The following is a 14,200-nucleotide window of genomic DNA, read 5'->3' as shown; positions in this document are numbered from 1 at the left end:
CTGACCTTATTGTATGCTGGAACACCATATCTCCTTCCTGAAGGCAGCAACCTATACTCTCCATGCAAAACATGGCTAGTATTAGAGGTGATATTCCTTGCTAACCTTAGGATGCTGTTATCATACGTGGATGTATAGAGCCTCTGAAGTGGTTGTCCAACAATCTTTGAACAAATGTTTAGTTGTTGCAGCAGTTGTGACTTTAAGGCTACCTGGTGTTACTACAGTACTGAAGAACACTCATAATAACAGAAGTGAAAACCAAAAGAAGAATCCGTCTACTAGCACCAAAGGATCTTAAACGGCGAAGGAAATAGATTCTTTGCGTTGTTTTCTTACACACTGATTCAATCTGATCTTTCCACGACAGGAGATGATCTATTTCTACTCCTAGGTATTTATATGAACATACCTGGTTAATCTGTTCACTATGAATAGTGATGGGGGATCTGTGTGTCTCTAGTGGTGCACCAAAAATAATCTCTTCTGTCTTTTTTGTGTTAATGATGAGAGCGTTGTTATCACTCAATTCAACCACCTTATTTTTTACTCTGTGTTGGTGCAGTCCAGGATCACTGGAACTATCTAGAAGAGAAATTAAAGTTGTATCATCCGAGTACTTTAGAATGTACTGATCTGATGTGTCGGTGCGACAATCAGACAATATTCCTCAGTACGACAGCTGTCAGTATAAAGGGTGAAAAGTACAGCTGACCTTACACACCCCTGGGGGGCACCAACATTCGTAGTTAATGCTGCGGAGAAGGTTGTGTTCACTTTCACCCTCTGTACTCTGTTAGTAAGAAAGGAAGCATACCAGTGAATTAAGTATGTATTCAGTTCCAACTGTACCATCTTTGACCCTAGTATATCAGACTGTATTGCATTGAAAGCTGAAGAAAAGTCTAAGAACAGCACCCTTGCATAATTCTTATTTGACTTATTTAGGTGTTTCGTAATTAAGTGGACCAGTGTGACAACCGCATCCTCTGTGCCGCAACCCTTTTTATAAGCAAACTGACAGGGGTCATACTAACAAGATGTTGTAAAAGTATTCTTTCAAGTGATTTCATAATCACTGAAGTGAGAGCTATGGGTCTATAATCCTTATGTTCTTTTGGACATTGGATTTTGGGTAATGGCTTTATGTGTGAGGTTTTCCAAGACAGAGGAATTGTGTGTGTGTCTACAGAGGTTTGAAATATTGGTTGCCACACTGGAGCCAACTCAAGTTCTTAAGGAGAAAAGCACTGCACTCATCTGGCCCATTGGCTTTCCTTGTGTTAGTACACTGAAACACTTTCCTGACATCCTCCTCTGTGCTGATGATTCTGTCTGAGGGGGCAGGTGTTACAGCCTTAAGTATATCAGTGCACTTATAAGAATTGTCCAATAATTCGAATCTGGCAAAGAAAGTGTTTAGGTCGTCTGCAGCAAGGCCAGGTTCATTGTCTGTCATGATGGTTTGGTTGGTGCTGACATTCCCGTCATAGACTTCATAGTGTCCCACACCTTTTTATGATTATTAGTCATGAACACATTCTCTAGATGTGCCAATTTTGCCTGCCTCATTTTGTTTTTGAGCTTTTTTCTGTTAATTTCAGTGCACTGAGATCTTTGTTTATGAAGGCTGCATGTTTTCCTTTCATTTATTACCTCTTTTATATCCTTGGTCACATATGATTTATTATTTGGGTACATTTTTATCTCCTTTTTCGGAACAACCAAATCTACACGGAAATTATTGTAATCATTTGTGACCATAGTGATTTCATCCAATGAACCGTTTCCAAAAGTGTCCCAAACAGTCCAGTCCAGGCATTCTTTTAGTTGTTCAAGAGATGTGCCGTGTGCTTTGCGACTGGACATGACCACGCTATTTGATGTGATTGCTCTCTCTCTCTCTCTCTCTCTCTCTCTCTCTCTCTCTCTCTCTCTCTCTCTCTCTCTCTCTCTCTCTCTCTCAATGAAACGGAGCAATCAGGAGGAGGCATCAGAATCAGAATTATTTATTTCATTCAGAGTGAATAAATATGCCTACTTTAATATTAAATAAATGCTGTTAACGTCCTCATATAGAGTACTGGCCTACTACAAATCAGTCCTTTATATACAGTTCGGTGACCTTTGCTCTGATCAGTGTCAACACGCAGGATCTGATTTGAAGGCCTGAAGACCAATATTAGGAGAAGCATCCAGAGTTTTCAGGGCCGTGCAGAGAGCACTGTGGGGGCAGCTGCCCAAACCCAAGAAAAGGGCAAATGTGTGCACGTGCATAGTGCACGCCGATTTTTGGGTGTGGTCTTTTTGTGGGGTCCGTCCCTAGCTCGTGCCATTTTGCACATGAAATGTAGTAGGCCTTGGATATCTTATGCTAATGGGGCAAGATGTTCCATAATTAGTTATTGGCCCATGTCATTGCGGACAGTAAAATAAGCAATACATTCTCATTACTATATGTAAACATTAAAATATATAATATTGATTGTTTTATGGCCTGCCATTTCGCCCATTTTTGGGGGGGGTGGTGGAGGGGGAACTTTGAGGCAAAAGGGAAGGTGCCCAAGACCCCCCCCTGCATGTGTCTGACAGTTGTTGTGATATTAGCAGTGAAGTTGCGTCGGTTCGTTTAAATGCCACAAACGAACGGTGGATATTCTGCAACCGTTTCCACATTGGAGAAATGTGACAACAGAGTGAGAGCTGGGCTCCATATAAGGTCCACATTCAGTTGATCAGACAGTATATATATATGGGTCCTCCGGTGATTCGTACCAGACAGACAGAAGGACAACAGCTGTAAAAATCTTTATTCTAGTTAATTTGATTCATAAATGAATAACTAAGCCTTTGAAATGGCACCTACCTATACCTTTCAGATCGGAATTGAACTGCGAGTAGATACGCAGCATTGGCTGGCAAATTGGCAATCCATGCGTAATGTTCCCAGAATCGTCTAACCCCCGAACATACAAGTTCGTTTGATATTGTTTAATTCGATAAAAATAGAACCATGTACCATACAGCGAATGAAAGCAAGATTCCTAAGGAATATGGGGATTTTTACATTTTAAAAAACGGTTGAGAAATGAGAGAACCATGAGCTCACCATCCCGACGAGGAAATATAGCATATAGTGCATGCACGTATATGCACTGTTGCACACACGCTCTTTATTTGTTTCTAAAAACACCAGTAAAATAACGTTTATTTTATTTGATTTCATTCGAGTCACGACGAAGGAATGAGTTGAAATGCCATAATACGTGCGCCATGCGTATTGCTGCGGCCCCAATGTTATGGTCTTCGCTCGTAGCATTTTATTGAAGAAGAATTCCCAATGATTATGGAGATGTTTTGATTTTAAAAAAAGGTTGAGAAATGAGCAATATATGACCCTTTACAATCACAGAAAGCCAGAAAGTTGTTGCCATGTCTCATAGAAACAAGTAAATAGGTCTATAAACATACTCCCAAAAGAATCGCATATAACAGGGGTCTGCAACCTATTTTAAATGAAGTGCCATGTTTTTATTTTCTAGATAGTGAGTCTGCCATATCAAGATTCATTTTAATGACACCACATTAAAATTTCAAGCATATTTTGATTGTCCACAAATATAAAGTTCTTCCTTCTTTTTACATATTTTCTTGCACATTGTTATAATGATCATTATAAATATATATCCCCCTGCAGTCAGAGTTCATAGTTTTAATGAATGAATGTGATGCATTGTGAGCTGGTAGATGTGCTATTTTCAAAAGTAATCTTTGAAAAAAGTGACAATTGTGGAATATTTTTGAAAAATGTTATTGAAACATTTAAAAACACAAATCTGTCATGGGGTCACTGGCTTAGTTGGGCAAATGCATTCATCTGGGGGTCCTTGACATGGGAATGTCGCTGTGTGAGGATCACTGGTTTAAACAACATTAGGAGAAAAGCCCAAATAAGCACTTTAGAAACAAGAAAAGCAACCACAACTACCAATATTTACAAGCAACTTTACAGAAAAAGAAGCCGCTTACAGACATGGCAACACTCCAGCAGCACTCCAGAGCAATTAGCTTTAGGCGGACCAAAATAAACACACTTTTTACAAACTATCAGTGTTAATACTTCTTTATCTGCTATTTCTGTTAGCCAGTTAGTAAAAGACTAGTATTATCTTCCAAAACGATTGTGTACAAAAAGGCGGATTTTAGCGGAATTTGCATACTTTAGCAGGGAAGCTGTTAGCATTGGTTAACCCAATGGTTATAACATTAGACATAGTGACATGTTTAAGCATTTATTTCATATTTATATGTCGATATCAGCTCTGACATTTATTTCAGACCTGCTCTAACATGACATGAATAATAATATAGCTTCAGATTATTTTAGACAGAAAAATAAAAAACGTCAGAGCGTGACCTTTTTACACTTAAGTCACGCCATGACGTATTATTTTTCCGATATACGTCAATAGGTGAGGTAATTCATGCTCCTGCCAAACGTCAGAAGGCGAGGTAAAATTATGACATGGGATGAGAATGTGTTGCCAGAGCCGCTCAAGTGTAAAATCAAACAGTGCCTTTTGCTTATGGTCAGACCCAGGTGGAAACGGTATGCGCTGAGGGTTTTTAGGTCAAGGGGCTTAATAGCAAATAGCGCAAAGCGAAAATAATTAACATATGGACACTCCCCCAATGCTAAAATATTCAGGAACGTGGTATTCCATATGAGTGAGCGTTCACCACGGCTTCCATAATACGAAAAGGCGCAGAGCGAGGCCAAAATATGTATTACCGCATGGGTTTTTCGACTTGCTTAATCGGGCCCAATAAGTTTAAATCAAAGTGGTTAAGAGTGTGTGTGGGTTTTATAAACATTGAACCGATAAACCTATTAACAAGGGTTTATGACTAAATAACTATTGGATCCATTGAAACACTGGTTTGTTTTATTATTGTTTTTCATTTTCTGAAACATGTCCAAAGGTTTCCAGCAGAGAGCTCGATATTGAAGGTTTAGAAGGGTATTATTATCATTTATTGCAAAATGGTTGAAACAAACTCAAACTGTCGAGCAACAGAAAGAATCTGTCCCTGTCATGCTTTTACAACCACTTTAAATACAATAGTCTGTAACAAAAAAAAATGTGGGGTGGCGATGGAGTATGCATGGGGTGGGGTGTGTGTGTGTGTGTGGGGGGGGGGGGGGGGGGGGGCATGGCAGTTGGAGCTTGGCATATACAAGCGTTTTAGCATCAAAATGTACTTTGAGTACCAAGTACTCACATTTTCATAAAACATCAGATCAAGCATAACAAGTCACATTGTAGATTGGCTGTATGTGGTTACTGTAGGTTAATCTGCAAAGTAACAAGTAACTAACGCTGTCAAATGCTGGAATTATTGCATTGTAAGCAGTAAGCACTTGTATATACTTGAGAACATGTACAGTACTTAGTTACTTTGCAGTTTGCACCACTGAGCAGCCAAAGACTTACCAAAGACTAGACCACCACACTAATTGCTATAATGCAGAGGGACACGGGTTGATTGATATTAATGGTCTTAACTCAAAATGTATACATGACACAGTTTAGGTTTTTGGATTAAATCTGAGAGCAGACCCGTGCAAACTTGGTGATGTAAAAAATATATCCGTAGTGTAAAAATTGCGGCCGCAGTGACTTTACAAAAAACATTGTCATTGCTCCTGTGTCCTCTCTCCCCAGTAGCAAACCCCTTTGGAAATGCATTGGGTGCTTTAAAGTTAAATATCTCAAACTACAAATTGTTTCAAAGTATCAAGTGTGCATTTCCACCAGTAAGGGGGATTGTTCTGTTTGTGAATCGAGTTTCTATGTGAAAGTATGAAGGAATAGTGCGGTTCCAAAGTTTTATCATTTAGTTCCTGGCAAACATTTAAAGTTCTGAATCTGATTTTGACTGTTTGATGATCCAGAGCAGACAGTGAGAGAGATGATGGTGATGTTGTTTGAATAAAATAAATAAACTTTGTAGCTTGCTTGTTTGTCCAATGTGTCCATAGACCACCCAGCAAGCGTGCACTTTGGGCATGTATTTTACAGCACAATCAGTTGGCCATTTGGTCACACTATAATTCGTTGCACAAAAGCAGCAGAAATAGCCGATCTACAAGCTTTTGAGATTGTACGTCTGCTATTTCCCCCCTATTTCTATTCGATTTGAATTCTGAAAAGTGATGGTTTTGAACATTATGAGTTTTCTACCCGACAGAGAGGATATTATGTATTGTAACATTGGATTCAACGTGAATTGACACAGAAATAAATGTAGATTAATAGGTTTTTATAATGCCACATTGGTTTTATTGATTTTTTTAAATGTTTGATCAATACAGAAGTATATAATGAATTGGTTATATGCAAGTCTGTTGGCACAAAGTCAAAAACATAATTCTTTGCAAGAGTATATCAAAAGTAAATATTGATGACATCAAAGCTTATTCAACCAGCCTATATGTGCTGTTTGTTTTATAATAATCAGAAGCAAAGCTGCACACACATTGTCTCATTTCTTCTCATCCTCCTCCTACAGCTCCTCCTGAGAAGACAGGAGAGAGAGAGAGAGAGATCTGTGGAAGTATACACAGTGAGTACACCATACACACATGCTGACCGGCTTGTAGATTTTACTACATTTTTGAGTGGTGCAACCACTCCAAGGAACAGCTATGTTCCTATGTGACTATGTCCCGATGTTTAGAGTACCAGTAGGGGCAAAAGTGGCGCTGTTGTGCCAGAAACAGAGATAGAGAGATAGTGTTGCACTGTTGCCTGCTAATTATACAGAGAGAGAGAGAGAGAGCCAGGGGGAGAGGGGAGTTGCACCACTCAGTTCACACAGGTGTGATCTTTCATTAATTAAAAACAATTCAATGATGAAAAAAAAAAAAAGAATATATATATATATATATATATATATATATATATATATATATATATATTCAAAGGGTTAAATGAATACATAACAGTCTTTACCTTAATTTGGTTCCAAACTTCCATGATAAGAGGTCCTCTTATAAGAGGTCCTCCATATTCTCGTCAGGGGGGAGCATGGGGTCAGATGTGCCTGTGGAGGAGATAGTACAGTCAAACTATACTATATAAACTGGACAAACACATTGGCCAACATTTTAGCAAACATTGAGAAAATAGCCAATCTACAACATTTATCTGTGGAACTGAGTCAAACTAAATGTAATGCCCCAACTCCTACATTCCAAATGCTTGTCAGGGTATAATAATAATAATAAACTTTATTTCTATAGCACCTTTCATACATAAATGCAACTCAAAGTGCTTCACAGGGCAGTACATAAAAATAGCAATAAAACACAGGCAAGCAGTTAGACGGATAAAACAATGGTAAAGAGCAAACAACAAAAAAAGCATAAAAACATAGATGGACGAGAAACAAAGCACACCGCAAAAGGTCAGAATAGAGAACTCAACTAAAACTAAAACTAAAACTCAATTAAAAGCAAGAGTAAAAAGGTGAGTCTTGAGTTGAGCTTTAAAAATGTCTACAGAGGGTGCGTGTCTAAGTTGAAATGGAAGTCGATTCCAGGCTGTAGGCCCATAGAAGCAGAAGGCTGCCTCACCATACTTTTTTGTAGACATTCTTTCAGGCACTTCAAGCAGGCCAGCAGTGGAGGACCTGAGGGGGCGGTTAGGAACGTATCTGGGTAGGCATTCGCGGAGGTATGAGGGTGCAAGACCGTTTAGGGATTTATAAACAAGTAAAATAATTTTAAAATCAATCCTAAAAACCACCGGGAGCCAATGTAGTGAGTGTAAAACTGGAGTAATATGATCTCTCATCTTAGTTTTGGTTAAAACCCTAGCAGCCGCATTTTGAACAAGTTGGATTCTGTCTGTTGACTTCTTTGGCAGGCCCGAGAGGAGGGAATGGGGGTCCCCCCAGTTCAATTATGATTATATGTTGAGGGTCCCCAGTTCAAATATGATAGGATTATTTTGGGGGGGGCACAGCCTGAAAAGGTTGAGAATCAAAATTGTTTAAAAAAAAAAAGGCAAAGTAGTTTAGGGATAAGGGGTTTAGCATGGACAAAAATAGAGCCCTGGGTATACTTACTGCATTGGTAGAGGCGGTTGATCCTGAGGATGTCGGTGGTGTCCATCTGGGTGTTGCCCAGGCGGACGTTGGGGTTGGGGATCGGCACGATGGTGGGACGGCCGTTCCGGGAGAAGGCGGTGCTATACCGTGGAGGGAAAAAACACAACTTTTACTGTGAGCTGCATGAGGACATTATAGGACTGCGATTCTTAGAGCTGTCGCCATTACAACATTTAAAGTAGTAGTTGTCATATTCCTAAGCCAATTATTTGAATGACCGTTGGAGTCTCAAGACTCAAAGTGTAGTCTCGAGACCCAAAGAGTCTCCTACTGAGTCACCTATTGGCCGATGATCCGGTCATCAAATTATTTGCTTATAGGAAGGTGACAAAAACGAAAATATCTCCATGAATTCAAGGCTTCATGGGTGTGTAATTGACAGAAAATAGGTAATTCTTTGGATGAACTACTGCTTTAAGTTGACATTTATTTGTCGTAAAATTATAATTGCAATTAACAATTTAAATTGTGTTTTTGGCATTGAACGTTGGAACATATGAGTTAAAATTATATTTCTGGTTGACTGTTATGTGTTATAGGATCATACTCAAAAATTGCACGGGTCAGATATGACAAATAACATAATAAAAACAAAGACATCACTGACATTTTGAATAATTGTATGCTTTCGGAATTTCTTTAAAATAGGGGAAATAGCACATCTACAAGCTTACAGCACGTTGTAAGCTTGTAAGATTAGCTTATTATGCTATTCTTATATTTGAAAATATATTATATTTGTCGAGCGATGCCCTGTATCACCAATGTATGAATCAGGCTTCATTTATGCTCTTTAAAACTATAGAGTTTGATTTACTGCACTTCTCTTTTTTTATTACGCCTTAATTATAATCAGAAATAATGACTGCAATTACAGAGTTATGGTTGAATAGCATGTTATTACACTATCATACAGGGGTCTTCAACGTCTTTCAGGCCAAGGACCCCAGCTGAGAGCGAGTAAAATATTTGAGTACTTTTTCCACTAGTGTCAATTAATGTATTATAGTGAAAGCTTAATGGAGTTACCCTGAATAGTGCATGATAGATCTGTAGTTATACGGAGTGTTCAGATTCCTGGTGTTGATCCTGCGGAAATTCCCCTCCGTTCCTGAAAGAAAATCAAGATTGATTAGAATTCACAGAAGTGCGCACGCACGCACGCACGCACGCACGCACGCACGCACGCACGCACGCACGCACGCACGCACGCACGCACGCACGCACGCACGCACGCACGCACGCACGCACGTAATAAAGGATTCAATCAATCAATCAATCTAAGCGGGGCTCTGCAGCCAGTCAGAATCCACCCACCAGGCTCCACGTTCTCCAGAAGGATTCGTACGTTCTGGTCACGGTCGGAGCGGGTCTGCTCGTGGTCGAAGCCCAGTGCGTGGAGCAGCTCGTGCTGGATGGTGCCCAGGAAGACACACCCCCTGCGCTGGAGAGACAACGTCTGAGCGTTGCCCTGGCGACCCACAAACGAGAAACACCTGCGTTTGGTGTAGGAGGAGGATGGAGATCACATGATTAGGTTCTGGCATGTCAAATGTCCTCTGCTTGTTTCCCAAGCAGTGGGTCTCGGGACCCATTTGTGGGTGTTTATGGGTCACAAGTAAATAGCCCTAGCTTTATATTTCTTGTTTTATTATTAATAATTTTCTTTTAATCGCAAAAGTATACATTCCCTTTATTTTGTGGATTTCAAATATTTTTAGACACATAGGCCTACTCAAATGTGTTATGGTCTTGATTCACAAGGGGCCTGGATGGCTTGGTTCCACGCTTAAAAGAATTGATATAAATATTTTCTATTTGCGGCACCACTGCTATGCCATATTGAGGGAAATGATGGGTTAAAAAACCCAACATATTCATGAGCGTGTGTGAATTGGGTTCATTCCTACCCTTGTCGAGACTGGATGTTCAGGAAGGCTCTCTCGTTTCTTCGCTGGTAGAAACGGACGCAGGTTGACTGAGCGAAGGAGTTCAGACCCTGGAGGATGAGGTTCCTCTCGTTGGCCGCTGGAAAGGTTCATTACAACTGTGATGATCCTATTACAATGTGATCGCAACTGTAGTAATGCTATTACAAAGTAATTATTTGCGCAAGCAGAGCGCACAAGTAATAGTTTTCGTCCAGGACGATGTTTGATGCGTATGCGCCGTGCCAGCGTATGACGTAATGACTACTTGTGCTTGATATGACAGTGGTGTCAGATTACATACATGTATACATGGGGGCATTACCTTTAATCCTCCCGACACTAAAACATATCGTCCTTACGTCACCATCGAAAACCAATTACACCCTGGCATTGGGTCCTTTAATCCACATCTTTATTACGTCATCATTGAGAGCTAGTTATACCCTGACGTCATATGCTGGCACGATCAAACGGGGCGCTAGTAGACACTAGTAGGCCATTTATGGCCTACTTGTGTGCAACAAGCAAGTAGGCATTCGACAGAGTGCCGTTCTAGTTACAACTGTGATGATCCTATTACAATGTTATCACGACTAATAATCTTATAATGTTATCAAAGCTGTAATAATCTTATTATAATGTAATTACAACTGTGATGATCCTATTACAATGTTATCACGACTGTAATAATCTTATTATAATGTTATCAAAGCTGTAATAATCTTATTATAATGTATACAACTGTAATGATCGTATCACAATGTTCTCCAAATTGTACTTACAGTACTGGTTGGAGATGGTGAAGGGTACATAGACGCGTCCGTCGGTAGCCTTGGGCCACAGACAGCTGCGTGCTCGTCCCGTGCACGGGTCGGCGTTCCCCAGGCCTGTCGGCACGGCGATGTCCATGTCCACTATCGTTAGGCCTAGCTCGTCATCGCCCACTCCTGGGAACAGGAGGAACATCAATGTCATGTGGGCAGCCACGCCCACACCGAGGGCCATTTAGGAGGTTGGCAACCGGCAGTACAGATCTGGGGCTTCATTTAAAACAGGGGTTCCCAACCTTGCCATTACCACGGCACAGACCGGCTGCCAGTTCATAAAATGTTCGCGGACCGGCATGGCTAGGAGCGGTGGTGCGTCGCAGTCGCGCATCATCGTACCAAAACACTATACCATGCAGATTGTATAAGTTAAGTTATATTGTATTAACATACTCTACCATGCAGATTCTATTAAGTTATGTTGTACTTTTTTTTGTATTTATTTATTTAGCACAGTATAAAAACAAACAATCAACATAGAAAAGGGAAGATGTTAGGATCTACGAGGCAAAAAGCCCATGAGGGGCTTATACGAGGCCTCTGTAAGACACAATAAAACATCCAGATTGTATTAACGTACTCTAGTCATACAGATTGGACAAAATTACATTTTATACATAAAACAGTTGCATAGTGACGCTTAAGGCAAGTGATTTGATTTGATTCTATGGACCTAGAAGAGAGCCCTGGGGGACTCCGGTCATCTAGGTAGATACAGGGTTGAAGTGGTTGTGATTGAGGACATGTATATCATTACAGTGGAGGTGAACATACCGATGTGAGCATTGGCCTTCTCAATCATGGAGGCTGCAGACAATTCTTCTTCCATAGTGGAGTTGTCTGTGAAAGAAGACACCATTTATTACAGGTAACACTGTTACGTGTAAACTTTATAAAGTGTCAGTAAAAAAAACAAAGCTATGATGACTAAAACTATGACAATTTCATCAACAAAGTAAAATGTTGTGGAGTATAGTGGAGAAGAGATCCAGTATAGAACTAAAAGACAAGTCATTTTATGGTTGGTTGAAAAGGAGACAATGCATCGCAGCGGTTAAAATTGAGTTTGAGTAGACGATAAAATTACCAAAACATTTTTTGAAAATGAAATATATCCCTTTAGTTTAAAGCACCCAAATGACCACTTATACTGATTTATAATGCATTCAGTAATTATAATGCAATATAACAGTGATTATTATTGTTATAGGCTTATTAGTCTCGTGTAGCCAGACAACTATTCCACAATCTCCGAATGCTATATAGAGCCTGGAACTACAGCTCCCGAAATCCGAGTAAGGAAGCTGCAATTTCCGTTCACGAAAATATATTTTAAAATATCTTTAGAGCTTATTTTTTTTATTTCCTTCTTTCAACAAGCTATATAAGCTTACATGATTTCTATTTATATTAGGATAAATGTGCGCAACTGTAAAGGAAGTGGCGAGGAGGCTCCACTTCCGCTTTATAGTTTACTCATGACAGCTCTTCCGTTGCTCCAGACTGATGAAAGCATTTGGAAATTGCGAGAGGCAACAGTCTGGTTACGTGAGACTAACACTGTCTTGCTATGCTAACAAATATTTCATTTTTTTTGCAATGGCAAGCATGCTATATGCATCCTATATTCTTATAATGCTTTATTCATAATCTGATTATAACACTGAATAATTATAGTTATTAACAACTCATACATAGCCTACTCATAGTGTTGTATAACAATATTACAAAAATCATGCTATAAAGCATTTTATATTGATTCAAATAAATTATATGAAGAAGAGCAGCCTTACCAGGGCCTTCGTCGCTCATATCACCTGAAGCCTGCACACACACACACACACACACACACACACACACACACACACACACACACACACACACACACACACACACACACACACACACACACACACACACACACACACACAGATTTGGTGAAACAGGAATGGTGAAACAGTGACAGTATGCTACTTCTTTCTATAGGAACTTATACAGTAACAACTGTAAGTACATTTACTCAAGTACTGTACAATTTTGAGATACTTTCACTTTAGTGGAATATTTCCAATTTGAAAAACTTTTACTTCTACACAATTACATCTGAGGAAAATATTGTACTTTTACCCCACTACAATTATTTGAACATTTTAGTTACTAGTTACTTTTTAGATTCAGTTTTATTACCATAAACATACATTAACCACCTATAATCACTTATTTTGTCTATCAATATTACTCACTTATAGAGACTTGAATTCATGGATATTTTTAGTTTTTGGCGCATTAATAATTTGATGACCAGTGGTTCCCTATGGAGTCACAAAGGAGACTCTTTGTGTCTCCATAGGAACCACTGGTCAACAAATACAATTAAGTCAATTCTGAATGCCAGAATTTTATACTTGTAACCGGCACCGTTCACACAACTACTTTACTTACTATAAAACGAAATTAGAATAATTACCTTTATTATGACAAAGCCATGGACAGAGCAGCAGAGAGAGCCAATGAGCACAGCAACCTGGATGAAAGACAACATGGTTGATATCTGTCTGTCTGTCTGTCTGTCAGTCCGTCCGTCCTTCTGTCTGTCTGGTACAAATCACCAGAGGAATATATACTGTCTGATCAACTGAATGTGGACCTTATATGGAGCCCAGCTCTCACTCTGTTGTCACATTTCTCCAATGTGGAAACGGTTGCACCTTTCGTTTGTTGCATTTAAACGAACCGACGCAACTTCACTGCTGTCACAACAACTGTCAGGCACATGCAACTTCCTTTTGCCTCAAAGTGTGCCCACAAAGTGTGCCCAAGGCCTACTACATTTCATGTGCGAAATGGCACGAGCTAGGGACGGACCCCACAAAAAGACCACACCCAAAGATCGGCGTGCGCTATGCGCACCTGTGCCCTTTCCTTGGGTTTGGGCAGCTGCCCCCACAGTGCTCTCTGCACGGCCCTGACAACTCTGGATGCTTCTCCTAATAGGTCTTCAGGCCTTCAAATCTGATCCTGCGTGTTGACACTGATCAGAGAAAGGACGTACCGTTCATTTGTAGTAGGCCACTCTATATGAGGACGTTAACAGCATTTATTTAATATTAAAGTAGGCATATTTATTCACTCTGAATGAAATAAATAATTCTGATTCTGATGCCGGTAAAGCCAATTAAACAAATGATCAACGACATTTGTTCTCCCAGATCATGGGATGAAGTCGAGTTGAGTTGCAAACTTTGAGAGCAGATCTAGTACTACAAG

At 39.8% G+C, this 14,200-nt stretch overlaps 1 protein-coding gene across 1 annotated transcript; it reads right to left on the bottom strand.

Moving 5' to 3' along the window:
* Positions 1-7,054: 7,054 nt before the first annotated feature.
* Positions 7,055-13,487, bottom strand: LOC306919739 (low choriolytic enzyme-like; the record flags this gene model as incomplete). Its single annotated transcript, XM_079496292.1, has 9 exons — positions 13,401-13,487; positions 12,727-12,757; positions 11,708-11,773; positions 10,889-11,053; positions 10,086-10,203; positions 9,493-9,671; positions 9,205-9,286; positions 8,134-8,255; positions 7,055-7,107 (listed from the first exon to the last, which is right to left on the bottom strand). Exons 1-9 carry the CDS (start codon positions 13,473-13,475, stop codon positions 7,055-7,057), a joined length of 891 nt encoding a protein of 296 aa, XP_079352418.1. The 5' UTR covers positions 13,476-13,487.
* Between the last annotated feature and the right edge of the window lie 713 nt (positions 13,488-14,200).

This window comes from Electrona antarctica, assembly GCF_951216825.1.
Source record: "Electrona antarctica genome assembly, chromosome: 3".
NCBI lineage: Eukaryota > Metazoa > Chordata > Actinopteri > Myctophiformes > Myctophidae > Electrona > Electrona antarctica.
The sequence above is the reverse complement of the archived record's forward strand: the minus strand, read 5'-3'. Positions and strand labels throughout refer to the sequence as shown.